Source organism: Wyeomyia smithii, chromosome 3, assembly GCF_029784165.1.
Source record: "Wyeomyia smithii strain HCP4-BCI-WySm-NY-G18 chromosome 3, ASM2978416v1, whole genome shotgun sequence".
In the NCBI taxonomy this organism is placed as follows: domain Eukaryota; kingdom Metazoa; phylum Arthropoda; class Insecta; order Diptera; family Culicidae; genus Wyeomyia; species Wyeomyia smithii.
In genome coordinates, this window is record NC_073696.1 from 274,749,646 (window position 1) to 274,776,486 (window position 26,841).

Sequence of the window (26,841 nt, forward strand, 5' to 3'; positions counted from 1 at the left end):
AAGTCAAAAGTTCTCCAGAACCTTTTCAAACAACGTCATATAACGACTGGTTTTTGTTAGACCAACATCTCACCCCAAAACCAAGCGTAAGGTAGAAAAATTGGCATGATCTAATTTTAAGCTCTTAAATCCTATGCTACAAGGACTAGTCTTATTAAACTGGCAAAAAATAAAACACATATTGTTGATTCAAAGTGTGATGCATTACTTTATTTAAGGGAAATCAAAAGGAATCCCTTTACCAATCGATAAGATATTCTGACGATAGAGATTGTGGAAATGTTCAACAAACGTTTTAACCCTCTCGAGCTTTCCCCTCCTTATTTCAGCAATTTCAGCAGAGCTCTCTTGGCTCTCAGCCTCAGCTCCATCGTTTGCCCCGGTACCAACTTGCCAGCGGCAACGTTGATAGTAGAACACGGCCCCAAATAGGTGCCATATATTGAAATCGGGCCATAAAGTTTTGGTAAAGTAAATTACTGTCGAGCTGGTTTGCCAGAGGAGAAAATCACTTAATCGTACTTCCCCGGAGGTTCGTACCAGCAGATCCGGCTTAGAGCACTCACTGCTGTACATGCACTGCCCGAGCAGCTGTTCGTCGATATCATCCTCCTGTAGTCTACCTTCGGAAACTCCTTCCGCAACTGCTCTAATGGAATGTGTCATCTCGTCCCGCGAGGTGTAAGCGAAGGCAACATTCAAAAATGCCTTGCTGTTATTTTCGGTTTCCAAAATCGCCGATCGTATGCTTTCCTGTATACTAAAAGGTAATAAACCTATATTACCAATCACTCGAATACGAATGCCACGCTCCCGCAGCTTATCAGTCTCCTGGCGCAGGCGATCGAACTTTTCTTTTGCTAGATTCAGTAGACCATCCACTTCATCCTGACTACGTTTGAAGTTCTCTATACTAAAAGCATACACTGTGACCTCTTGGATGCCAATATCAAGACACCACTGTAGCGTTTCTGATAGCTTATCAAAACCCTTCGAATGACCCTCGGTCTTTTCGATGTTCTCCTTCCGGGCGAAGCGTCTGTTCCCGTCCATAATGAAGGCGACGTGTCGCGGAATAGGGCCCGCTTTCAGAACCTTGATAATGGCTCGCTGATACCAGGGCAAATGGCTCTCTCGAACCCATGCCGTAGTGGTAACCTTTGGAATCGGGTACAAAATGAATTGAGTGAATTAGGACGTTTTTTTTTTTTTTCAAATAACATACTTACATTTGTATTTAAAGGCTTATTCATTCCGGTTAGAGCGAAAAATTCGAGAAAATAAAAATTTAAACCGAGCACGGGTTGAGAAAGCTCTGACTGAGCTGGATCGTGTCGATTTGGAAGTCGCTTGTCTGTTTTCGATTTAACTCACATGACAGTTTGTTGTTCTTATCAACTGCTCGATAATCATGACAATGCCAGTATATCGGTAAAGCAGATTCCAGTGCCACTAGGGATGGCTTTTGCGTTTTGTTGATTCGAGCATGATAACCAAGTTCTTGATAGTTTTTCCAACATTTTAACAGCATGTTAACGTTCGTATTCGGCTGGTTCTGATAAGATAAGAAACAAATTGTTTGTTTTAGTAGAGTATCTAATTTTCAAATTTACTAAATCCCGAACTAGCTGACACATATTTGAACGACACCTGTGTGAATGTATGTTGTTACACGAAATCGCTTAACTTTCATACCAAACAGAGGTTTCAATTGAATTTACGAAACTAACTTTGTTTCGTTTTAAGTCCCTGAAACTCTTTTCAATTTCTTCTTGCACTTGTCTTTTGAAACTGAAAAAGAGGTTCAATTTCGGTTCGTAAAACACGATTGTCCATGTATTTGATACAATCATCATCTTTCATTTCGTTCAGTCCTCGTTTATCAGTAAATTGAACTAAAGTGTTGAAATAAAAATCACAGGAAGGTTGTATGCAAAGCCACGACCGCAAGGTTGAAGTAGAATACTTTTACAAGAAAGATAACCCGGCTGCTTGCGTGTCAGTCATTTTTTCTAGTAAATAAACGTTGACCGTTCATTGGCAGTATTGTAATATCTTTTTGTTTGAATTTTGAATATTTTTAAATTTTGTGCAAATGAGAAGTTGAAGTGCTGCCGAATTGTAATATGCACATTTAATACGACATCGTTAAACGGGAACGGAACAAAGGCTACGGTTATGCAGAACGCGAATGCCGGCGCGATGCGATTCGCCTTACCGCGGTGAAATGTACAGCTCTTCTTGAGGCGAAGTAGAGCTATACATTTCAACACATTTTGTCTTGCCGAATCGCATCGCGCCGTTATTTGCGTTCTGCATGACCATAGCCAAACACTAAGCGACGCAAACACATAATAATAGTCAGAGTATGCATGTAGATGAAGATAACTAACGTTGGATTATAGCGCAAAACGAGAAAATATTAACTCTTCAAATAACAATTTGTGTTCTTCAAATTTCAGTTGTTCCATTTAATATCCGATGAAATGTCTATTCATTATCTGATGAAGCTCTTATATAGGCCAAATGATGCATTCCCAATTTACTAGGTCCGTAACTCTGCCGACCGTGCTTGAAAAAGCGCGGTATAACGACCAATCAGAGGTCGAATTTTGTGCTTTGACAAGGCTTAAGAATTTTCAATAGTACAATAGTTCGAATGATAAAATTGCAATTTCATGCATTTGGTAGGAATCTTAGAAGATTTTCTAATCGATTGCTGCAAAAACGAAGGAAATCCATCGAAAACTAACCGATTTATTAGCATTTGAAATTGGACATATTTCTCACTTTTTTCAGTTTTTAATTTTCATTTCACATCCCTATGTAGCCGAACTTTCTGAGAGAAGTATTCTACTTCAAAATCGAGTAAAATAAATCATGTTAGTCGAACTCATACTGTTTCCGCCTTGCTACGCACGGCCACAATCGGCGTTTATTTATCTAGCTCGACTCAGCCCAACTGCTCGAACGCGTTGGACGTATGACGACGAGACGAACGAACACATACACACTCGCACTATTTCTTTATTTCATTTCGAATGAAAACCATCGTCGGTGCGGTTGTCTAGTCGCGTGTGCTCCGCAAAAATTCACCTTTTTCGTTGTGAAATTCGGTTAAAGGTGTAGCAAACATGGGTGCAAACGTGACATGAAGATTACTGTATACGGAAGAGAAAGTTTATTCTGTGAATTGCTGTGAAAACAAAGCTGAACTTTAACGTTTTTTTCTTGGTAGCACAAAACTGTGCTGAAAACAGTGAAGATTTCTGTTGTGAAGTTCGTCTGCTGGAGCTCACGGAGGAAAACGCGCTAGTGTGAGTGCGCGAGGTGCCGCTTTACGTCTTTCGTCAGTATTCCGATTCGCATACAAACGTACGACGTGTTTAACGTATAAACTGGTTGCTCGTCCGTCGGGTGCGGAGGGTTTTTAATCGTTCATCGCTCGCTCATACGAGCAGCAGAAGTTGAGTAATGGCGGATGTGTTTAGTGGTTAGTGCTGAAAAATGACATTTTTGGAAGGATTTCGCTAGTGAAACAAGTTTGTGTTGCTACAGAATGGATGAACAAAGTGCACAGAACAGGAATATACTTATTCCAGGTGAGTACAGGTTCTTTACGGGGGTGAAATTTGACTTCGAAATCAGACATTTCCATCGTCGATTTGCCTATCTACAGTAAAATTGGTCGTTCTCGGGTCGGGTTTCTTGTACAAAGAGCTGTTGTGAATGCGTCAGCGCTGCCAGATTGAAGAATGTATGACTCAAAACTGCTTCGTGTTGAGCAACAGTCCGAATTGGTTGGCTCAATATATTTTTACTATGTGGTAAAGCAAAATTCACTATGTGATAATTCTGATTTATTTTTTCTAATGTTATTTCAAATTGATTTAAACATGTTAAGATGATATGAACTGTGAGAGACAGTTCGAATTGGTTGGCTCAATATATTGTTACTATGTGGAAAAGCAAAATTCACTATGTAATAATTCTGATTTATTTCTTCTAATGTTATTTCAAATTGATTCGAACATGATAAGATGAGAGCGAGTGAGGAAAATAGTTATGAATCTTGTCGCAAAACACTTCTGTTTGTGTTAATCATAATTAGTCGGAGAATTGTTATTACTCACGATAACGCTAAAATTCTCAAATTTTTTTAACCAAAAACCTAAAACGGTTTTATAAAATGGATGGATAAAAAAAACCATAAATTAATTAGTTAAATTTAGTTATTTTGGGGATTGTCTTAGAATATCAGAAAATCTAATCTTAATAACTCACTACCCTGAGTTACACTTAACTTACTTTCTTAAATTACGGTTATTTTATTTTGGTGAAACTTTTCTCAGGTGATGTTTATTCAGCATTAAATACTATCTTCCAACTAAGCTTTTGTTATATAATGATATTTAAGTTTGTTTTTGTTTAGTAGTTAAATTGCACGTCTGTTCATGTATTAATGTCATACTTGATAGCATGCACGTTCTTTGATTGATTGATTTGTAAAATCGAGATCCAATAAAACAAAACATGAATACAAACTGTACGGATTGGCTGCTGACAACATTAATTGAGCGTGCTTAACCCAGCACAATTGTTGTCTGGTTAGGCCATATTTACATACAAACTTAACAAAACTGATCTATACAGTTCATTTCTAGGCTTGAAGGTTGTAGCGCGCGTGCAGCCCAGAACATCTAAGGGCAGGCTTGAAGGTTTTAGAACTACATTTTCCAAATGAAAATGTAAGCTGCATTTTTTTCAATGTGATTTTTATTCTCGCCTGTGGGTATCCTAAAAGATTAATTGAAACTAAAGATAATAAAGTTTGATTTATCCATCGTTTAACGTGAATTGCTCATTCCGCTAACAAAGGTATTTAGATGACTCCGGTAATAGAAAGTAACCTTCCATTGGAAAATAAACTGTTTCAAAATTTAGGGATCATTTGTTTTTGTATATGACTGGCTGAAAAGGAAGATTTGTTCCCACTGACTTCAAAACCGCTAACCGAGGATGAAAAACATCACTCTTCCATTAATTTACTTATATCAACAATTATGCAACTGTTTAGGTACAGCTACGAAAAAGATATTTGCAACAAATTGAATGCAAAAAACTAGCCTTCTCAAAAACGCCATGGATTTATCTTTAATTTTCTCCAAATTATATACAGTCCATTTTTGGCTTCTGTGCATCATTTCAATCATTTGAAGCTGTTCACGGCAAATTTTGGGTATGAATGTGTGTTTCTTTTTTGTAGGATGCGGTGATAAACCATCTCAAATCCTCGCATTCCAAATTTGGTTCCATTTCCCTGATTGGTTTTAAAGCGATGTAGAAACTTAAAAACGTGTTTGATCAATATAGGAGCCCTTCTTTACTGAGAAGGGAGGGATACCAACTACCATAAAACATGCATTATCCTATTCCTTGATTGGTTCTCGAATTATATAGAAATTCGTGTTTTATTTGTATGGATGCCCTCCCCTTCCAGAGGAAGGAGAGGACTTGGACTTTCATATAAATGTTCTCGCTCGAAAAAACCTCTTCATGTTAAATTTGGTCGTTTGCTTGATTAGCTCTCGAGTTATGCAGAAACTTTTGTATGTATTTGTATGTTACCCCTCCCTTTTATAGAAGGAAGGGGTGTCGTTCCATTATAGAAATAAGTCTTACTTTCAAAAAAATCTTGCAAAGGTTGGTTCCATTTGCTTGATTAATTTTCGAGATATTCAGATATTTTGTTTCATTTGTTTGTCTCTGGAAGGGAGGGGTGTCGATCAACCATAGAAATATATTTTTTGCTTCCAAAAACCTCTACAAGCCAATTTTGGTTCCATTTGCTTGATTAGTTCTTGAGTTATGCGGAAATTTCTGTTTCATTTGTATGGGAGTCCTCCCTTCCCGAGGAGGGAGGGGTCTCGAATCGGCATAATACCATTTCCCGGCCCCAAAAACTCCTACGTACAAATTTTCGAGCCGTTTCGCTGATTCGTTTTTTGAGTTAAATCGTGACTTTTGGACTCCAACTTATTTTACTATATAAATTAGGTCGAAGAGATGATGCACAATTTATAGATTGATTTCATGATGATTTTGGGCTATTTGTAAAATTTTTCAAGTCCCAAGGGATTCATCAATCCCCTTATAACAAATACAGATGTTTTTGATGAATGAGGGAATCCATCTTGTTTTTACGTAGAAACTGAACCGCATTTTTCTTCGGCTTGACTTGGCGAGGCGATAAGTCTTGTCGTACCAGTGATTCCATGATGCCCTGGAAGCTATTTTAAAGTCATACATTATTTGAGGCCTCCTGTACTCTACGAAGAATGTCAAATTGATCTCAATCGGTCCATTGTGTATTTCTTGGCTAATTTTTTAAGAGTATCCGCCAATGCGAATTTCGTGTACTTCAAGGTTGACATGCTTTTGGAGAAACTGCGACGCCCCGGTCTTGTATAGATTTCCCGTTTATTTGAAGGCCAACACCCCGTAGAACGTCGCTCCTTAATTCTTGCTTCTTTCTTTCGAAAAAAATCACAGGAGGGTTGTGTGCAAAGCCACGACCGCAAGGATGAAGTAGAATACTTTATTTAACCCCTAACCGTATTGCGGCTTGTAACATCAAGCGATTTCGTTTGCTCGCTGCTGCGTGTTGCATCATGTTGCAACTTAGCAGCTGGGAGACGACGAAATTTTGTTCATGCTGATTGATTGAATCGACTTCACATTAGCTCTGCATAGTCGAACTAACTGCTTTTGTGAGGGTGTTCTAATAGGGCAGTTTGTTATTCAAAATCGCTTATGCTGATCACAGCCTTTGAGCTGCCCTTACAGTGGGGGGTTACCTCAATAAAGTTGAAATTATACAACTGCAACAGAATTTGATTGCATCCCGCACGGAATGTCTGCTTGTGTTGATACCAGAAAATTATTAACCTTCAATTACTTGTTTATTTGTCTTCAAAAAGGCATTTTGCGGTTCAAAATCGGTTGCTGATCGCAGCCTTTGAGCTGCCCTAACAATGGGGGAATTAAGATACACGGACAACATGCACTGTGGAAGCTATTTCACATTCAGTGAATTAGACGGGCGCGACAGATTTAAATTGCTAGGATCCAACACAGAACGCTTGCTTGTGTTGTCGTAAATTCAATTCAATGCAATCTTCATGCTGCCCCAACACAGGGGGAATAATGGCAGTCTGGCGACACACGCTGAGAAAAACCGCGCTGCTCCTGAGACGTGGTGACCAACCACAGAGCTAGTGCTGCTGCTAAGAAGGGACGGCTGCTGTTGTCGCTGTCTAGAACTATTATGAGCGGCTTCGGCTGAAACTGAGGCTCTTATATAGGCCAAATAGCATGTTTTCAGTTGCAAGGTATATGATTCTGTCGACCGTGCTTGGGAAGCAATCATATAACTACCAATCAGAGGTCGAATTTTTCGTTTTAACAAGGCTTGACTATTTTCAATAGTACAATAGTGTGAATAATAGAATTACAATTATCTTATTTTGGGATGAATCTTAGAAGATTTTCCAATCTATTGCTGCAAGAACGAAGAAAATCCATCGAATACTAACCGATTTATTAGCATTTGAAATTGGACATATTTTTCACTTTCTTCGGTTTTAGATTTTCATTTCACATCCCTATGTAGCCGAACTTCCTGAAAGAAGTATTCTACTTCAAAAGAAGGTGTACATATGTATGTGAAAATGTTTGCTATCTGCTTCAATATGTACCTAATTTTTACATCGCTAGATTTTGATGATCCCAAATCTATGTCATGAGAACATAGTGATGTTTTCCGATTTTTGCACAATTTCGGTTATTAGAATAGTGAAAATTTTAAACTGTATCCATTAATTTGCTGCATCTTTACTGTGATTTTTTTATCTGGCAGCACTGCTATCATTCGGGACCGATTGGTTGCTTCAACTTCGGGTTCTCTCGATGGTGTGCGGTTTTGATCGGATGTACGTATGTGTGGGTGCGACTCGGTTGTTTGTGGGTTATTTTTCTTTTGCGGTTCCTTCCGTCCGTGCTGCGCTGCAACCTAGCTCTGGGCCGAGGCTGAACACAGCACAGCGTCAACGATGAAAAATAACGAGAGTGCAAATGGCTCAAAAACTGATGTTTATTTCTTGCCCATTTCAGAATTATATTTCTTGATTTGCAAGTTTTTGGACGATGGGCCCTTGCGGGAAACGGCCAAGGTAGGTAGAAAAAAGTCCTACGGGATACGAGCGAGGCCATGGCAGCATCAGCTGAGTAATTTTTATTCCGTTTGTTCCAGGTATTGGCCCGTGAATTGGAGCATTTAAATGTAAGTTGATTGTATACAAACTGCACACTTCACCCGCGCGCGTCTGTTTGGCTGGCTGGCTGCCTCGGTTCAAAATATTTTGCTTAGAGGATCGCACGTGCTTGCCTTGCCCGAGCTGTCAAATCACTCGCGTAGAGTGTCGGAGGTAACTTGGACCGTTGATGACACGACGTTGGACTTTGCCGAGGAGGGAAAAAAAGATGAGGAAGAAAATTACACCGAAACGTCATCATACCGGTAGTCGGTGTAGAGGAGTACTATGTGTAACCTTGACCTTGTCCTAGTCAGCCAACCAGACGTGCCTCCAAACAAAAGCAAGCACCGTTCTGTCTGGGACGATAGTTCATTGACTTTCACGATTTTTGTTTTGATCTTGTTTTTCTCCTATTTCTCGGTGGCGATGATGATGGCCGTATTGTAGATTTTACCGCGGCGCCTGGATTGGACCGGACAGGAGCATCACCAATCGTTGGAGGAGTTGGTAAGTAAGGTTTTAGTTTTTTTTTATGAAAATGTTCAGAATTTGATTTTAATCTAAGCATTTACGCCCGCTTTGGTGAGTCATAGCGAAACCACTTTCGCTTTCCCGTTTTCGGCCACATTCGCACACAGACACAGGCCGCGAGCGCTTGAGCGTGTGTACGGGTCGGTCGCTCGGCTCTGTGCTTTGCTGCTGCCGTGGCGCTTTGTCTTTGTTCGTTGATGCTGAAGGGCGTCCGGGCAATACGATTCGAATTCCGGGCCGGATTTAAATCCGACCGGGTCCGAAGTGGATTCCGGGGACTTTATTTATACGGTGAGAACATCGATATTAGGTTTTAACAACTCTTTTCGCATATAAATGTCTTAAATTAATAAAAGTTACGAAATGCTTATTTTGAACATCCAGAACCAGGAACTAACCCGGAACATACGGTAAAACTTGTTTTTCAATATTATGTAACGATTGCGTAAAATTTAACATAACACAATCGTAATAGTCGAATATAAATGCAACCCAGTCTAAGTAATCCCAAAATGTCCATTTTGTGGCCAAAACATCCACCGCGGCCCGGAATTTTCGATTTTCCTCCTGCGAACACACACGCGCCGCTATTGCGGTATTGATTTTTCGAGCAGCAGTGCCTGCCGCCATCTTGAATCGCTCAGCAAAGCCAAAGTGGGGCTGCTTGGGAACTATAAAAGCGACCAAAAGTTTTGTTTGTCGAAGACCTGGACCACGGTCCGATGTTACCGAGCGGAGATCCGCTGTATCTACTGTTCCTTTTATTGCATTGATGAGCGATTTTTGTTTTTCCTTGTGTACTGAAACAGCTGTGTAAGGTGCTATTTGCGGTGGCTTTGCTCTGTAGCCGCGATAGTGAAGCGATTATTTTTCGGAGGATGAACTTTTTTTAAATGTATATCTGTTTTTTTGATTTTATAGTAAACTTTTATAATAGTTGGGAATCAGAGTATGTATCGATAATACAGTTCTCAAATGATTTTATTATATTAAATCATAGTAGGCCTTTCTGAATAGCGTGATTATCTTGACGCTCTCTGTGAGGCCGTATTTCTAAACGTTCATGAATTAATGGTATAACTTGGAACAGATTTCTGTTACTTACTTTGATGGTACGACGCCATTTTACCAGAAACGTATTTTTCTGCCCTCGCTCCTTGTGCTGTATTTTTCATCGTCGTCATTCACTACGACAGGCGCTGCTGAAGCACAACGACGGGGTTTTCACACCAGCAAAGCAGCCTCTTGTTGCCTGTGTGTAGAGAGGGCGATCGATGAATGATAGTGGAACGCTCCCCGCTCGCTCTTTGGTTACCTAAGCTGGTAGGAGATGTTCGTTGGCCTGACTGAAGTCAGCCACTTGAGCATTGCTGCTGCATTGTACGCGTGATGCGGATAAATTGAATCCTTCGGAAAGGACCTCAATTTGAAGGTCAATTTTGATGGTTTGTTTACTAACAGGTGGCAAACAGTTTCGCTAATACGTCATTAAATTTTCAACCAAATCGAAGCACATTTTTGGTCCCCGTGACAAAAATACAATTTTTCACTTTTCCACTTGTGGTTCATGTATGGAATGTGAAAAGCCAAAAATTTTGAAAAAATCTCAAATTTGTCAAGATTCCCCTAGGCGAATGGTATTTCATCATCGCAGTAGACGGGTGAGCTGAGCGTCGCCATATTTGAATTTACGTTTGCTTTGCTAGCTAACCCCGACGACGGGTCCGTTGCCTGCTCTGCTCGTAAAAAGCAAGCAGCCGTACGTACCACATACATAAAAAGCAAGCAGAATCGCGATAACCGTCGTCAGCGCTCTATTTGCTGTGGTATTTTGCGAGAGAGACCAAGAGTGTGCGTAACTGTGCTCTCCCCAGTATGAGTGTTGGTACAGTGTTGATCAAAATAATGTAGAGTGCTCGATGGGAAAATTTGTTATTTACACTGCATTAAAGCAGGGTAATTTCTAGTCAATTTTTGTTCTATAATAAAATAATATAAAACGTTTGATTTTAGAAACGTAAAATGGATTTTGTTTCCCTTGGAATGAACTTTTCGTTTATCAAACTTCAGCGTATTTTCAAACTTTGTTCAAATCAAAAATCAATACCGCACTCTGTCCTTGCCCTAAATATACAATCACATTATCCTAGAAATATTAAAAGATTTTTGAGGTGCACTGTAATGAAACGATTGCGATAGTTTCCGCTTACACTCAAATCGAAAAATGATTTTTTTTTGTAGCTTTGCATAAGAATCTAAGTCCAATCGAATTGAAAACATAAAACATGAAAAAAAAATCAAAACGTCTCGAATATACGAGACCGTCCACATTCGTGATTTTAGACCCCGTGGACAAAATCCCTTCCTCCCTTTCTTGCCTACGTAAACATTTTCTTGTGGTTTATTTAGTGTCAGCAAAAATGTCAGCAAAACAACAACAATACACTGGGGTCTTTTTTTACGCGGTTGGTTGTACCGCGTTGAAAAAATGCGCGTATAAAAAAAACCGCGTTATTTTAAAAAATCGCCTAGAAAAACTTCATTCAATAATAAGATCCGATTAAAAATAATGGCACGTAAATATAAACTTGAAAAATAATATAAAAATGAAGAACATGACAATAACTTTTTTATGATAATTTTGCCACATGTTTAAGCTTTCGTTCCTTTATCGGAAGCTAATCGCAACGACTCTGACTCGTATCGTTATACAGTTATTAATGTAGTTTTGTTCCTTCTTCCCGAATCAACGGAAATTGCCTATTTTTTGATAATAACAGCAAATATATTAAAAATATGCATTATTTAGATTAATAAAACAAAATACCTTATTGTCATGAACCATACGATTGATTTTTACTTTTTTGGATTTACTTATACTAAACATATTTAATACCGCGTAAAAATAATCTTCCAAATCGCGTAAAAATAACCCGTATGATTTAAAAAAACCGCGTAAAAATAATCCGCGTTATTGTAAAAAATCGCGTATAAAAAACCGCATAAAAATAACCCGCGTAAAAAAAGACCCCAGTGTACATGCAGATTAAGCCCAAAACAATATAGACTAGAAAAGCTCAGGAAAGGGTAATGTAGAAATTGATTCCAAATTTTGCTGTACACTAAAGTCGCTTTTTACGCGGGGGATACGTGCCGCGTAAATTCCGAAATCCGCGTAAAAAACCGCGTAAATTCCGGAATCCGCGTAAAAAAGCCGCGTAAAAAGAAACCCGCGTAAAAAAAAACTGCGTTAAAAGCTTCCTTAGTGTAAATGATCCCGAAGTTAGAAGAGACTTCGAACAAAAATGTTTTCGAACGTTGCAGGAAATTTCGAGCGTCAGGAAAAGGCCGAAAGCTACAATGAAAGCTTTATCTCAAAACGCCAGAATTTTCATACATAAAACGAAACAATATCGCATGCTTTGCCTTGGGGCTAATAGCGGTCTCGATCAACTAGATTAGTTGAGAGAATTCGTTATCGATATTTTTTGTCTGCAGCGTTTACGAAAAATATAAGTGCATGATTTCAAGTTTTACGTTCAAAAGAACAGGCAATTCCAATTTACTGAAAGCGCTCCTAAAAGCTAGAAAACCCGAAAGCTAAAAAATGAAAAATGCAACCTGAAGTAACGGGGAACTCTTTAAAAGCTTACGCAAGCAAAAAAAAAACAGCGAAAAGGCCACAATAATAAGTTTCAAATTGGAAAAGAAAACGATTCGATGCAGCAGAAAAACTTTTAAACCAAAAAACAAAACATCTAAAAAATTGATCAAACGCAACGATAAACCGAAAAAATACCAAAATCAAGGAAAAAACTAAATTCAATTTAATTTAGAATGCCGATGTAACTTAAAAGGCCCGAAAATACTTAGAAAGTTTTGAAAGAATAAAATAAGGATTAATTCCGAATTCACCTCAGAATAATTGTGAAATTTCTCTGAAGCTAGGAATCGTTTTAATAAGACCGAAGAAAATGAAATAAAATATGATCAATTCCGAATTGACTAGGAATGCTTGAAAACGATTCTCCAGAAAAAAATATTATGTACTCGGCTACCCGGGTACCTTTTCAGACTTTATTGCTTTTAAAAAACAAGGATACCTCAACTGAGCCAACTGTAACTTTTGGAGTGTTAACTATTGGAAATAATCCATTTTCCAACATCAAACTGTGTATAGTTACCGGAGGGGTCGAAGAGGGAGGGGGGGGGGTTTCGATTTTTTGACGTAGAACTACGTTTTTCTTTAGCCTACCACATAGGGATGTAAATTGGAAAACTATTAACGAAAAAGGGACGAAATATGTCCCTTTTTAAATGCTTATAAATCGGTTTGTTTTCAACCGATTTCCTTCATTTTTGCAGCAATTGTTTGGAAAATTATTCACGCATCCACCCAAATGTAGAAAATTGTTGATTGATTATGCAAACTATTGTACTATTGATAATTGTCAAACCTTGTTCAAACAAAAATTACGTCCTCTGATTGGTCGTTATATGATTGCTTCTCAAGCACGATCGACGGAATCACATACCTTGCAATTGAAAACATGCTATTTGGCCTATATAAGAGCCTGTTTCTGCCGAAGCCGCTCATAATAGTTCTAGACAGCGACAACAGCAGTCATCCTCCCGCAGCAGCAGCACTAGCCCTCTGGTTGGTCACCACGTCTCAGGAGCAGCGCGGTTCTTCTCAGCGTGCCTCGCCAGACTGCCATTATTCCCCCGTGTTAGGGCAGCATAAAGATCGTCATCACCAAATCCCATTTGAACAGCAAAATGCCTTTTTTCAAGGCAAATAAACAAGTCATTGAAAGTTGATAATTTTTTGACAACGCAAGCAAGCATTCTGTGTGTATTCTAGCAGTTACATCTGTCGCGGCCGTCTAATTTACAGAAGGTAAAATAGCTTCCACAGTGCATGTTATCCGTGTATCTTAACTCCCCCACTGTTGGGGCAGCACAAAGGTTGCGATCAGCAACCGATTTTGAACAGCAAAATGCCTTTTTTCAAGGCAAATAAACAAGTAATTGAAGGGTGAAAATATCCTAGCATCAACAAAAGCAAACATTCTTCGTGGGATCCTAGCAATCAAATTCTGTTGTAGTTTATTTAGTTAATACCCCCACTGTTGGGACAGCACAAAGGCTGCGATCAACATAACCGATTTTGAATAACAAACTGCCCTGTTAGAACTCATTCACAAAGGCAGTTAATTCGAATATGCAGAGCTAATATGAAGTCGATTCAATCAATCAGCATTAACAGAATTTCGTCGTCTCCCAGCTGCCAAGTTGCAACATGATGCAACACGCAACAACGAGCAAACGAAATCGCTTGATGTTACAAACCACAACAAGATACGGGTTAGAACCGTTGCGTGTGTGAGAGCACCATCGGTGTTTATTCGCTGGAAACAAATATCGAATGCGAATTGTGGAATAATTCGTCTAAAGAATATTAGAGAATTAGACAACTGAACAGAAAGGCGTGGCCTATTACGTAGCACCCTTCGGCTATAAAAGAGTGTTTCTGGGAAAACTAGCTACATTCATTAGTCGGAAGGCGAGCTGGATGGACCACAACGTTGACAGCAGTAGAAGCAGATACAGCACTCAGAAGTAACAGCGGGTTGCGCCTGTGGCTGCCTTCAAATTAAATAAACCACTTGCGCTGTGGTTGGTCATCACGTCTCAGTAGCAGCGCGGTTCTTCTCAGCGTGCCTCGCCAGACTGCCATAATTCCCCCACTGTTGGGGCAGCATAAAGATCGTCATCACCAAATCCAATTTTGAACAGCAAAATGCCTTTTTTCAAGGCAAATAAACAAGTCATTGAAAGGTAATAATTTTTGACAACGTAAGCAAGCATTCTGTGCGGATTCTAGCAGTTACATCTGTCGCTGCCGTCTAATTTACAGAAGGTGAATTCCACAGTGCATTATGTCCGTGTATCTTAACTCCCCCACTGTTGGGGCAGCACAAAGGTTGCGATCAGCAACCGATTTTGAACAACAAAATGCCTTTTTGGCGTAGAACTATGTTTTACTTTAGCATACAAATGCTTATAGGTCGGTTGGTTTTCAACCGATTTTCTTCATTCTTGCAGCAATCGATTGGAAAATTATACACGCATCTGCCCAAATGCAGGAATCTACGAACTATTGCACTATTGAAAATTGTCAAGCCTTGTTGAAATAAAATTGATAAAGGTCCATATTGGCAACTGCGACTCAATCCTCTTGCTGATATGGTAAAACGTGTAGAAAATACAATAAAAGAATGCAAACCCGTTTTGGGTAATGCGTTACAAAATCTTCGTGTTTCAAATCCAGTTCTTCCAAGAATAAAGGGTTTCCCCAAAATTCACAAACCTGGAAATGAAATGAGAGAAATTATCTCAGCGGTAGGGGCTCCCACAGAAAAATTGGCTAAATGGCTGGTAAAAGAATTTCAAGCCATGCCCCATAAATTTCCAAGTCGATCAGTAAAGAGCACCGGAGATTTCGTTGAAAATTTAAAATCCTCGGGTAACATCCAATCTGATGAGATAATGGTTTCATTTGACGTTACGGCCTTATTTCCTAGCGTTCCTGTAAATGAAACCTTAAACCTTTTAGAGGACTGGCTTCTTTCCCAATATTTTGATAATACTTGGAAAAAGAAAGTTGACAGTTTGTTGAAACTTTCACGCCTTTGCATGAAAGAAAACTACTTCACATTTCGTGGTAAATTTTACAAACAGACTAAAGGGGCACCAATGGGGAATCCTCTTTCTCCCTTTCTATGTGAGCTCTTCATGGCAAATATATAAAGTACATTAGAGAAGAGGAACATCTTACCGATTCGATGGTGGAGGTATGTGGATGATATTTTTTGTATTTTGAAAAGGGCGGATCTTGAAACTTTTTTCATATCCCTTAATAATACCCATAAAAATATAAACTTCACAATTGAAAAAGAACTTAACAACAGACTCCCTTTCTTGGACGTCGTTGTAGTCAGAAAGTCTACGGACTTGGAATTTGAAATTTATCGGAAACCCACGAATACAAAACGGGTAATACCTAACACTTCAAACCATCCCTTCCAGCATAAAATGGCATCCTTCCATCATATGATCCATCGCATGGAAACTTTACCTCTAAGTGAAGTAGCCAAGCAAAAGGAACTGGGATATATTTTCGAAATTGCTAAACTTAATGGCTACAATGAAAGTATCATTCAAGCCATTGTTGATAAAAAGAATCGTGCTCAAATTCGGAAATCTTTTACAACACTCACCCCAATAACAGAAGATCTGAAAAGGGTAGCCGTTGAATATGACATTAACTTGACACGCCCACTTCGTTCAAAATTTAGAAAATTTGGGATGGATATTGTCTACACTAGTAGAAATACCCAACTCAAAACAAAATTAGGGTCTACCAAAGACCCTATTGATACCCTGAACAAAGCTGGAATTTATAAAATTGCATGCAGTCACTGTGACATGGTTTACATTGGACAAACTAAACGTAACCTAGGGATACGATTCAAAGAACATTTCGCAGAAGTGTCCAAAGCAAGTAAAGTTTCAACAAATGCCCCACCACACCATTCCAAATCAAAAGTGGCTGAACATATTTTTAACGAGAAACATCCACTAACTTCGGATAACATTCACCTCCTCCGCCCCGTTAATAATTTATGGAAATTAGACGTAGCTGAAAGTTTAGAAATTTATAAACAACACTCATGCACGCTTCTCAATAAAGACGCAGGTAATCACCCCTCATGGCTATTCAATCTGCTTCCCAAAAAACCCCAGACATGGTACGGTAAACAATCGACCGCATAATTCCCTACCTAACTCCAATTAAGGGTGCTAAATTTTCAATTTTACCTACTACAAATAAAAAAACACGATTTACGCTTTGCTCTTTACCAGTCCACATAAGCACTGAGGAAGACTGTACGTCACAGTCGAAATATATATTTGCGGACTGAATTTCAATATTTATTTCCAAAAAATTTAGTAGAGTATAACGGAAACCGATAACTATTTCTTTGATTGATCTCAATCACTCTGCTAAGACGCTCGTTATAGATTTTCTAGATTTATAAGTACTTGGCAGGGAATATTGATGTACATATTGCTAGGGGTTCTATCCAATCGTGTTGGTGGCCATATAGGGTCCCACGGGAATCTGCTCCGGTTCAACTATTTTGGGGACAACTCATTAGTTGAACTCGAAATGAATGTTAATCAATTTCTGAAGTGATTGCATGAATTTTGATATACATATTCCTTAGGATTTAATAAAACATGCTTGTGGCCATATAGTGCTCCACGGGAACCTGCTCCAGAGTGGCCATTTCAAAGACAACTAGGCAGATGGACTCAGAGAATATAAAAGACAACTCCTGGAGTGATTTCATGAATTTCGATATGGTTTTATTGCCAATTGTTAGAACTTGCCTTGGATCTTGAAGTTGGCCCCGGAGATCCGGATTCACAGAAAGCATATGGGAACGAATGGCTCTTTAGGTCACATACTGAAAATAGACAAAGTTTCCAATCTTTTGACGGGTCAAGATCGAAACTCAATCCAAATTTAGCTCACAGCTTATTTGAAAGTGCCTCAAGAGTTACAACAAATTTTATGACAAATGATTTCAAATTATCCTAAAAAAACTAAAAGTACTAACCAAAGAAAACAAAAACATGAAATATATCCTATTTTACTTGAATTTCTTGAAAGGTTCTCAACATGTCTGAAGAACCTTTTAAAAGCGAAGAGGTTACAAATAAAATTATTCTAAATTTACTCAAAATAGCACTACCTAAAACAATAGCTGACAACGGCTATAAAACCAAAATATCAGGATTAAAGTAATCAATTAAAAATGATAAGATTTGTTCTCCGATATATTTGACCTTCTAAATGAACCTTTAATCTAATTGCAAGCAATAGAAAAAATGCAACCTAGATTATTTTAAAATAATTTTGTCATAATTTTTTGGGTATTTTAGTTGAACGAAAATTCACCTACAAATCCTATCGCAAAAGATTAATTCTATGTTAAATATTGTTGGAAATTATCCGTTGAAGCGGCTTTTCCGTTGAAGCGGTTGCATGGATATAAGAGACTAAGCTTTAAAGAAAAGGTTGATTTTTTTGATGTTTATGGAAATTGAATAATGGTTCCAACCCATTATATGCGCCGAAAACAAGTATGTATACAAATTTCGCGTATCGCGGGTGTTTTATTTTGAACGCCACTGTATGCATTTACATCGACCAGGAAAGACTTTACGGCGAAGCTAACAACATGTAGCAACACACGGAGAGCTGAAAACTTTTCCACTCTGCCGTCTCCGGGACACACGCGATGCGGTGTATCATCAAAGAAAGTCACGACGGGGCTCAGCACAGTTCATGCATATTTCGAAATGATGAGAGGTCAATTTATTACAGGTGCCTACGACTCATTTTCGAACTCTTAGAGAGAAGCCTAATTTGATATGTTTGAAACAATATTGATAAGGTCCGTCAAATGAGCTATTTTTACAATATCAGATCATTGAGTTGTTTGCTAGTGAAGCCGAGATTTTCATTTTTAATTAGATGGATTCTATCTTATCTCATAAAAAACGCAACAAGCGATTTTCAAATTCGATTACTTGTCCACCTCTGAGGTTCTTTCTATTAATCACCTCTTTCTATTTCCACACTATTTTTGCAGAAGAGAAAATATCCCCACGTAGGCCCGCAACATCTACTGGAACTATGCTCCCGCATTGGACCAATCCTGGACAAGGAGCTGGCGCCGGCCGTCCCAGGTGTCCTATCGCTGCTGGGTGCCGGACGTCAAAGTGTACTCCGGACAAAGGAAAGCGTAACCCGTCCGCTCCAGCTGGTGGATTACTGCACGCGGCTCCACCATATGCCACTGGCGGATGCGATCCACCGGAACAATACCCACAACATCGTGAAGGTATTGTATGGGCGACAAAGCGCTGGGCCCATAGTACGCAGCTTGGCCATACCTACCTCATTCTACTCGAAGCAGACTTTGCAGCGGCAGACGCTGGGTCATCTGTCGGCCGTGTATTGTGTGCTGTTCGATCGAACCGGCAAGTACATCATCACGGGAGCCGATGATCTGCTGGTGAAACTGTGGAGTGCAATCGATGGCAGACTGCTGGCAACGTTCCGGGGAGCGTCTGCCGAAATTACTGACATTGCAATCAATTTAGATAACACGATGCTGGCAGCGGGATCACTGGATCGAATACTGCGTGTGTGGGATCTGCAACATGGTGGTCCGATTGCGGTTTTATCTGGACACACGGGAATGATTACGTCGGTAAACTTCTGCCCTTCACCCAAAGCGGATTTGCGCTACTTGGTGACTACCAGTACGGATGGATCTGTAGCATTTTGGGAGTACAGCACCCGCAGCGGAAAAGCTTCGTTCAATGCTAAACCCGTTATGTATCATGAAAAATTACGACCAGGCCAGGCGCAGATGATCTGCGCCTCATTCTCTCCCGGAGGTATCTTTCTAGCAGCTGGATCGGCAGATCATCACGTTCGGGTGTATTTGATGGGAGAGGATGGACCCAAGCGCATTCTTGAAACCGAATCCCACTCGGATACGGTTGATTCAATACAGTGGGCCCACAATGGGTTGAAGTTTATTTCCGGCAGTAAGGACGGAACGGCATTGATCTGGCACTTCGAGACACAACAATGGAAATCGACACGGTTGGTAATGACGGAGCGACTGCCGAGCTGTCCGGCGCCTTCGCCGGAGGAAAACGGCAAACCAAAAGTTACAATGGTTTCGTGGGATAATACGGACGATTGGGTGATTACGGCGGTGAATGATTTCACCATCAAGATTTGGAATGCTCGTTCGGGCAAATTGCACAAAGTGCTTCGTGGGCATACGAATGAAATTTACGTTCTGGAATCACACCAGAAAGATTCAGGCGTACTGCTGTCGGCTGGTCACGATGGACAGCTCTTCATATGGGACATTGTTCAAGGCGTATCGCTTGCTAATTTCCTTAATCACATCGAGGGTCAAGGTGATGGGGGAATTTTCGATGCCAAGTGGTCACCGGATGGAAACATGATCGCTGCCACTGACTCGCATGGTCACATTCTGATGTTCGGCTATGGTTCTGGACACGAGCGTTTAAAGCAACTACCCAAGGAGCTATTTTTCCACACCGATTATCGGCCATTGATTCGCGATGTGTCCCACCACGTGATGGACGAACAAACTCAAACTATGCCCCATCTGATGCCGCCTCCGTTTTTGGTTGATATCGATGGTAATCCCTATCCACCGGCAATGCAGCGGTTAGTTCCGGGACGAGAAAACTGCCCTACAGATCAGTTAATTCCAAACATCGGGGTTGGAGCCGAACCGGAAGTAGCTCAAGAAGGCGCCTATTCAAACATTGATCGAATGATTGAAGCGTTGGCCAATCGACAAGCACCAGCCGATGATGCTAATCAAGCTCCAGACTCGAACAATGATCGGGACAATCGTAATCGCAACGGACTGCAAGAAGGTCAATTCAATGATCCTAACCGGCCGATCGGTCTTTCACAGCAAGGTTTCCAGCGCTTCAGCGCAGGCAATTGGCATCGAGAAGGGGGTTACAAGTTCCATCGACGTCAATACGTGCGTCCCATGAATCATTCCAATCTGCAATATCTCAAGCAGAAGATTTATGCTGCTGGACTTCAGGAACACGAACAGTACCGTCGAGAGATGAGACGCCGCCCGCTGATGATTAATACCTCGAACAATAGCAGTACAAGTGGAACCCAATCCAGTAGACGACCCGGGGGTCGTAATAATCCAAGCCAACAAGCATCCCGATCTGCTCATCCGAACGGAGAAGCTAATGGAAGAGCTCAATCAGCGTATCGAACACGGGCAGTTCGTGAGAATATATCCGAGCCAGAAGCACCCGAGCAACCGGAATCTTCCTCGTCCGAATCGAGCAACAGTGACGATTCAACTGCCATTGAGGAAGAACTGGATCTGTCCGCATCGTCCAGCTCAGATTCGGAAAGCTCTGACTATTCCGACTGGGTATCACACGAACCGGGACGTAACCTGGAACCACCGAAGCGTTCGAAGAGAAAGCACGTACAACGTAGAGCGTATTCGCCGCCTGAGGTCGAACAACCTGGACCCAGTACGAGCACTACCAGAAGACCCAAAATTCGCAAAATCCCAATCACACGGGATGGAGAAATCCCGGAACAGTTCCGTCCACCGGAATGGTTAAGCGAGGTGATTCCTCGCAAAGCACCCTACTATCCTCAGATGGGTGATGAGGTTGTCTATCTCCGGCAGGGTCATGCTCGCTACTTGGAAGCCGTTCGTACGAAAAATGTGTTCAATCTTGGAAACAAATGTGAACCTTGGGGGTCCATCGAATTACGAGATCACGAGTTCTGTAAGGTGATCGGAATCAAGTACGAAATACGCCCACCGCGATTATGCTGTCTGAAGTTGGCCATCATAAGCGAAGATTCCGTGCCGACTGGCCGATCGTTCGTAATTAAGTACCACGACATGCCGGACGTGTTGGATTTTCTGGTTCTTAAGCAAACCTTCGATACGTCTGTTCGTCGAAACTGGGGCCCAGGCGATCGGTTCCGCTGTATGATCGAGGACGTTTGGTGGCTTGGTCAAATCGAATCTCACAATCAACTGTCAGCGGAGTTTCCCGATTCGTTGTTCATGTGTTTCCGCGTTCGGTGGGATAATGGCGAGTATGAATTTATGAGTCCGTGGGATTTGGAACCGGTGGATGAGAACAGGCTACCGGCCGAGGTTGGAGGAGCGGTTCCGGTGCTACCGGAAGAGCTGAGAGCAACGTTGTATCAACCTAAGGCTGAGGAATGGCCACGTGGTGATCGGGATGCGTCTTGCCGCCGGATCATTGCTGGAATGGAACAGGTAAATGTGGTTTATTTAGGTGGATGCGCTTGTTTCTAATGTGAATTTGAACCGCGATAGGTCATGGGGCTGGCTATCGCGGATCTGTTTCTAGCACCGGTGGATCTCAACATTTACCCAGAGTACGCTTTCGTTGTGGAATATCCAATCGATCTGAACACGATCAAAGCAAGGTTCGAGAATCATTTCTACCGGCGCATAACCTCGGCACAATTTGATGTCCGTTACCTGGCTACCAACGCGGAGAAGTTCAACGAAAGTCACAGCAACATTGTGAAGCACGCTCGTATTATCACCGATTTGTGCTTGAGAATATTGGGGTAAGTTTGGTGTTTTCTATTGTAGTTTCGAATTTGTTTTAAATAAATGTTCTTATTCTAAACAGTGACTTAAACAACGTGGACGTCCCAGCGGTGTATCATCAGCTTGTCGATACGTACATTTCGTCCGACTCGGATAGTGATTCAGGAAACCAACCGGGACCTTCCACTAGTAACAGCACCACTCGGCGACCTCCAGCCGGGTCCAGAAGGTAACGACAGCAGCAGCTTTGAGGTGGAATTTACAATAATTGAATCATCTGCTCTTATAGATCTCGCCGGCTAGTTCCTGAAGGCGATTGGCGTGTTGATTGTCGGGAATTGTTGGAGATGATTTGGCAGTGCGATGATTCGGAACCCTTCCGTGAGCCGGTCGATACAATACAACATCCCGGTAAGTTTGTGCTAGCTTTGGAAACTCAACTATAGAACAGATTAATAATATCTTATTATTATCGTATCCAGACTATTTGCAAATCGTTGACACTCCAATGGATCTGCGCACGATTAAGGAAGATTTGCTGGGTGGAAACTACGAGTCGCCGTTGGATTTCTGCAAGGACATGAAACTGATATTCCAGAACTCACGCAATTATAACACCAACAAGCGTTCAAGGGTAAGCTTCATGTTTTTAAAATATGTACAGATATTCCCGCTTCCCATTACTTCTGTTAGCATATACCGGTGATATGAATTACCTAATGATGTTTTGTGAGAAATGTGGTCCTTGCTGTCAGAAGGCGTTCACGAGAATTTGCACACACGCAGCTGTGCTCTAATGACTCATATTTCATTTGTTGTTTTTTTCTCTACTTTTCTCATTCCACTCATGCACACCCACTAACGAAATGCAAAAAAAAACTCCTAAACATCTTTTTCCACGAACGAGCAATTCATATAAAAATTTATTAAAATTGCTAATTTTCAACCAATTATCTTGTGTGTATGTAGGAAAGTATTGCGGTAAGAAACCCCCTTTTAGTACGTTTTGTTTTTATTTTGCCTGAGAATTGGACGGGCACCAATGTTCGGTTCCTTGTCTTGAATGGGATCGTTACATGGGGGCTAGAATAAGAGCAAGGGAATCAGTCAGTGCCCGTCTCGGTGTATGAGTTTTTTTCGTTCAGTTGAATGCATGGAATTTGTATGTCTTCTCTGTGGAAAGTAAAGATTTCCTCCTCATTGGTAATTTTTCAAACTCATCATTTCCAGTAGTGTGTAATGTTTTATTTCATTTTAATAAATTTTTATTGAATTGTCAGTAACATTTCGGGATAAAACAAATTAGTTACTGCCAGCAATATGTTACCCACTTTTGACTGTCATTTTCAAGAAATTTCCAATATTCATCCTGTGCTGTCTTTTGCTTTCTAGATTTATTCGATGACCCTGAGGCTAAGTACATTATTCGAGGCTCACATCAAACCTATAATCTACAACTGGAAGTCCGCTCGAAGGCGCGGTAAAGCGAATGCAGCCAAGCGAAAGAGTGGTGGAGCGGGTAGTGGCGCTGGACCAAGTGGATCAGGAGCGACAAAGAATCGCCGAGCGGATGACCGAGGTAGTCGCGGTGGAACCAGCGGTGCTTCATCCAATCGTCGTTCCAATCAAAGTCACAATACCACAGGTTCCGATGATGACAACGATGGAGACAACAACGGCGGTGAAGGACCGAGGAAAAGGCCGACACGAAATGGTACTGCTACTGCAGCGTTATCTTCTGTCACTAGACGAGGCCAAGCGAGCAATTCGAACGGGGTGTCGTCCAGTAGCAATAATACCGCTCACGTCAATGCGCCTCAACCGGGACCGAGTAGAAGCCGAGCAGCAGTTGGGACATCGGCAGGATCTACTACTACTAGTCGGGTGACAAGAAGATCTCAGGAAACAGAAGGAGAAGGCCGTGCTGTTAGCACTGAGGAAACGGAGAGCTCCAGTGAGTCCAGTGATAGTGACAGTGATGACAGCACTGGAGTACCGGTGTCTTATCGAAGGAACTACGATTCTGGTGATATCTATGATCCGTACAAAAGAAGAAGAAAGGCAAAACCTAAGAAGGACAAAAGAAATCCTAGCAAAAGTGTAGTTAGTTCATCAACAACTAAAAAGAAGCAACCAACAGCCAGTATGCCCCGTTCGGAGAGCTCAATTACGAACAGGAATCAATCAGCATTGCGATCGAGAAATGCTAACTCAAACTCCCCCGGAGTAACCGGATCCAGACTACTGGAGCGAGTAGTCGATATGCGAGAAGAACGTGAAGAGCGTAGGCCGCCGCCAGAAAGTGATAAACCAAAGAATACCACCAGTAGTACTGCCAGCAGTAGCAAACGAACGTTGCGAAGCGCTCGAAACAATACCGCAAGCGAAAGTGAGGATGAGGATGACGCCGGAGAAGGACCTAGCAATGGGCGAAGGCCTATAAAAAGGCCACAGCGTTACGAATCGGATCACAGCTATCACATGGAACGACCAAAAGCTGCCCGGATAGTTTCCGACTCGGATCGCGAAGAAGATTTCCCGCGATCCACGCGTGGCAGCACTCGGCGGGCTCAAGCCGAGTGGGGCAGAAGTGAAGACAGTTTAGATGTCCACGAGAACGACGATGAACAACCGTCAAACTCGCAGCAACCCACTAGTAGGAAACGACCGCGCACTCGGATATCGGATCCAGAACAGAGCCAGGAAGAGGTAACTAACATTAGCAAACGTGTTCCACCGCAGCGAACATCCAATCGGACCAACCGGAATTGGCTAGCCAGTGAAAGTGATAACGATCCGCACGGTCAGTTGCAATCTCCCGAGCAACCAAGCACAAGTTCTGCTGGTCCTTCACGCTTACGCTCTAATCGCTCAAACGGTGGTTCTCCTGCCAAGTCTCGAAAGCCTGAAAGCCGAACAGCCACGAATCGCCGAACGCGAAATGTTTCACTCAGTGAACCCTCCGTAACGCCTCCTCCGCATACAGTTGATCACAACTATGGTGAACCATCGTCTCGGAGGACACGCAATCGGCATCAACTATCTCGGCACCAGCGAAACGCAGACGAATTAGATCAAACACCCGATGATCATACGGAAGAAGCCAGCGATGACGATGTTCCGTTAAGGCCTCGATCGGGCCAAATAAGTTCTCGGTTGCGCAGTAAAACCAATTCGCCGGAAAAACGGAAAAAGCCCAAAGCGGCTAGTTCCGATGAAGAACAGCAGGAGGATTCCGATGAGGAATTCGTTGGAGAAGCGGAATCGGATGAAGAGGAGGATGCGTCTGCGGCCAGCACAGATGACGACTCGGACGACAACACACCATTGCATATAGTTTCATCGCAACAGTCCCGAGGAAGCCGATCGCAAACGGCAAGTAGAAGAAACCAGGCAAAACTGGCCCAGCTTAGCAAGAACGTTAGTAGTCGAACGCGGAATAGAGAGCATTTTTCGTCAGAGGATGAATATGGGGTAAGTTTCCTCTTTGTTAATAAGTATGAGTTCAATTTATGTTAACGTTTGGTTTTTTAATTCTACGCTTAGGGTCCTGGTCCATCGACTTTGCGAAGCAGTAGGAATGTGAAGCGACCCCGTTACAACGAAGAAAGTGAAGAAGACGATCCGGTCACCCGACAGCGCCCTAGACGGTACGCAATGTTTGGCAGTCAACCAACGGCGGCCAGCAGCAGCAGCAGTCATGCTAACCATGGACCGTCATCCTCGTCCCACCGGTCCAACGGGGATGGGGTGGCTGCAGCCGCCAGTAGTGGTGACGCTAGCGATGGCCATAGTGACGAGAACGAAGCTCTTACCAGTGTCAGCAGTCGCGGTCGGGTGCGTCGGATCAATCCGAAGGCACGGAAAATTTTCCGAGAATAGTATCCCCGGCGGTTTCGCCCATGTGTACAGTATATTAGCAGTCCCTGTAAAATAAGCCCTGTTTCCTAGTTGTTTAAGCTAGAATTGCGTTGTTAGATGTTAACTCGTATGTTACTACAAAAAACGAACTTCGTCTCAACAGTGTGCTTCGATACTGCCACTTTTTTCACAATTTTTGTTTATTATTATTTCTTTGAAAAAAATTGAAAACAAATCATGTGCATTTGCACTTCTGAATTATAATAGTCATCAATGCCGGGAACTGCATTCAAAGAGAAAGCATACGATTTTCGATCGTCGTTCTTTGCCTATTAGAGGAGAATCTTTCGACAGCGGTCTAGTCTTCGTGAAACACAAAAAAACTGAGGACTTTAGTTATAGAAAAAGACTGATCGAATTTTTTCGGCACGCATTTGGTATTTTGAACAACTTTCCTACCACTCGACAAATAAGAAATGCAATCCGAGAACCGACTGGGCAGTCGATCTAGTAGCAGACGGCACGCGTTACTGAAATAACTTTTTTTTTTTACTTTTGCAATCGCGCTAGGTTTGCATATGCGGAATACAAAAACAAAAACAAAAACACACACACATCGTGATTCATTACTACCAGAGAGATAAGGCGAAACAAACAGATTTAGAAATCGCTACCGTTTAAGTTAGAGTGTAAGCACAGCGGAGAAAAGTTAGATAATAACCATCAGAAATGATCTAAACTGGTTGCGCGTTTTTTAATTTAATATTTTTTCTAGAACATGCCGATTTAATCCTATTTTCTTTTACAGATAATGGTAGATTAATAACCAGACGCAATGAATCATTGATGCGGCA

The 26,841-nt window shown here is 41.4% G+C and overlaps 2 protein-coding genes across 2 annotated transcripts; one reads left to right on the plus strand and one right to left on the minus strand.

The window, feature by feature from the left end:
* Window positions 1–181: 181 nt before the first annotated feature.
* Window positions 182–1,442, minus strand: LOC129726780 (dehydrodolichyl diphosphate synthase complex subunit Dhdds). The gene is made up of 2 exons (XM_055683862.1): window positions 1,230–1,442; window positions 182–1,158 (listed from the first exon to the last, which is right to left on the minus strand). The coding sequence occupies exons 1-2, from the start codon at window positions 1,251–1,253 to the stop codon at window positions 214–216; spliced, it is 969 nt and encodes a 322-aa protein (XP_055539837.1). The 5' UTR covers window positions 1,254–1,442; the 3' UTR covers window positions 182–213.
* A 1,608-nt stretch (window positions 1,443–3,050) lies between these two features.
* Window positions 3,051–26,726, plus strand: LOC129729577 (PH-interacting protein). Its single transcript, XM_055688249.1, has 11 exons — window positions 3,051–3,602; window positions 8,173–8,231; window positions 8,312–8,341; window positions 8,763–8,822; window positions 18,575–21,823; window positions 21,884–22,143; window positions 22,209–22,355; window positions 22,416–22,537; window positions 22,609–22,760; window positions 23,519–25,600; window positions 25,673–26,726. Exons 1-11 carry the CDS (start codon window positions 3,560–3,562, stop codon window positions 26,006–26,008), a joined length of 6,540 nt encoding a protein of 2,179 aa, XP_055544224.1. The 5' UTR covers window positions 3,051–3,559; the 3' UTR covers window positions 26,009–26,726.
* Window positions 26,727–26,841: the final 115 nt, after the last annotated feature.

Coding starts and splice junctions, on each gene's coding strand:
- LOC129726780 (XM_055683862.1), bottom strand. CDS start 1,253: ATGAATAAGCCTTTAAATACAAAT. Junction 1,159..1,229: donor ATAAGCCTTTAAATACAAAT/GTAAGTATGTTA, acceptor CCGATTCCAAAG/GTTACCACTACGGCATGGGT.
- LOC129729577 (XM_055688249.1), top strand. CDS start 3,560: ATGGATGAACAAAGTGCACAGAACAGGAATATACTTATTCCAG. Junction 3,603..8,172: donor CAGGAATATACTTATTCCAG/GTGAGTACAGGT, acceptor TGCCCATTTCAG/AATTATATTTCTTGATTTGC. Junction 22,144..22,208: donor TTGTGCTTGAGAATATTGGG/GTAAGTTTGGTG, acceptor TATTCTAAACAG/TGACTTAAACAACGTGGACG.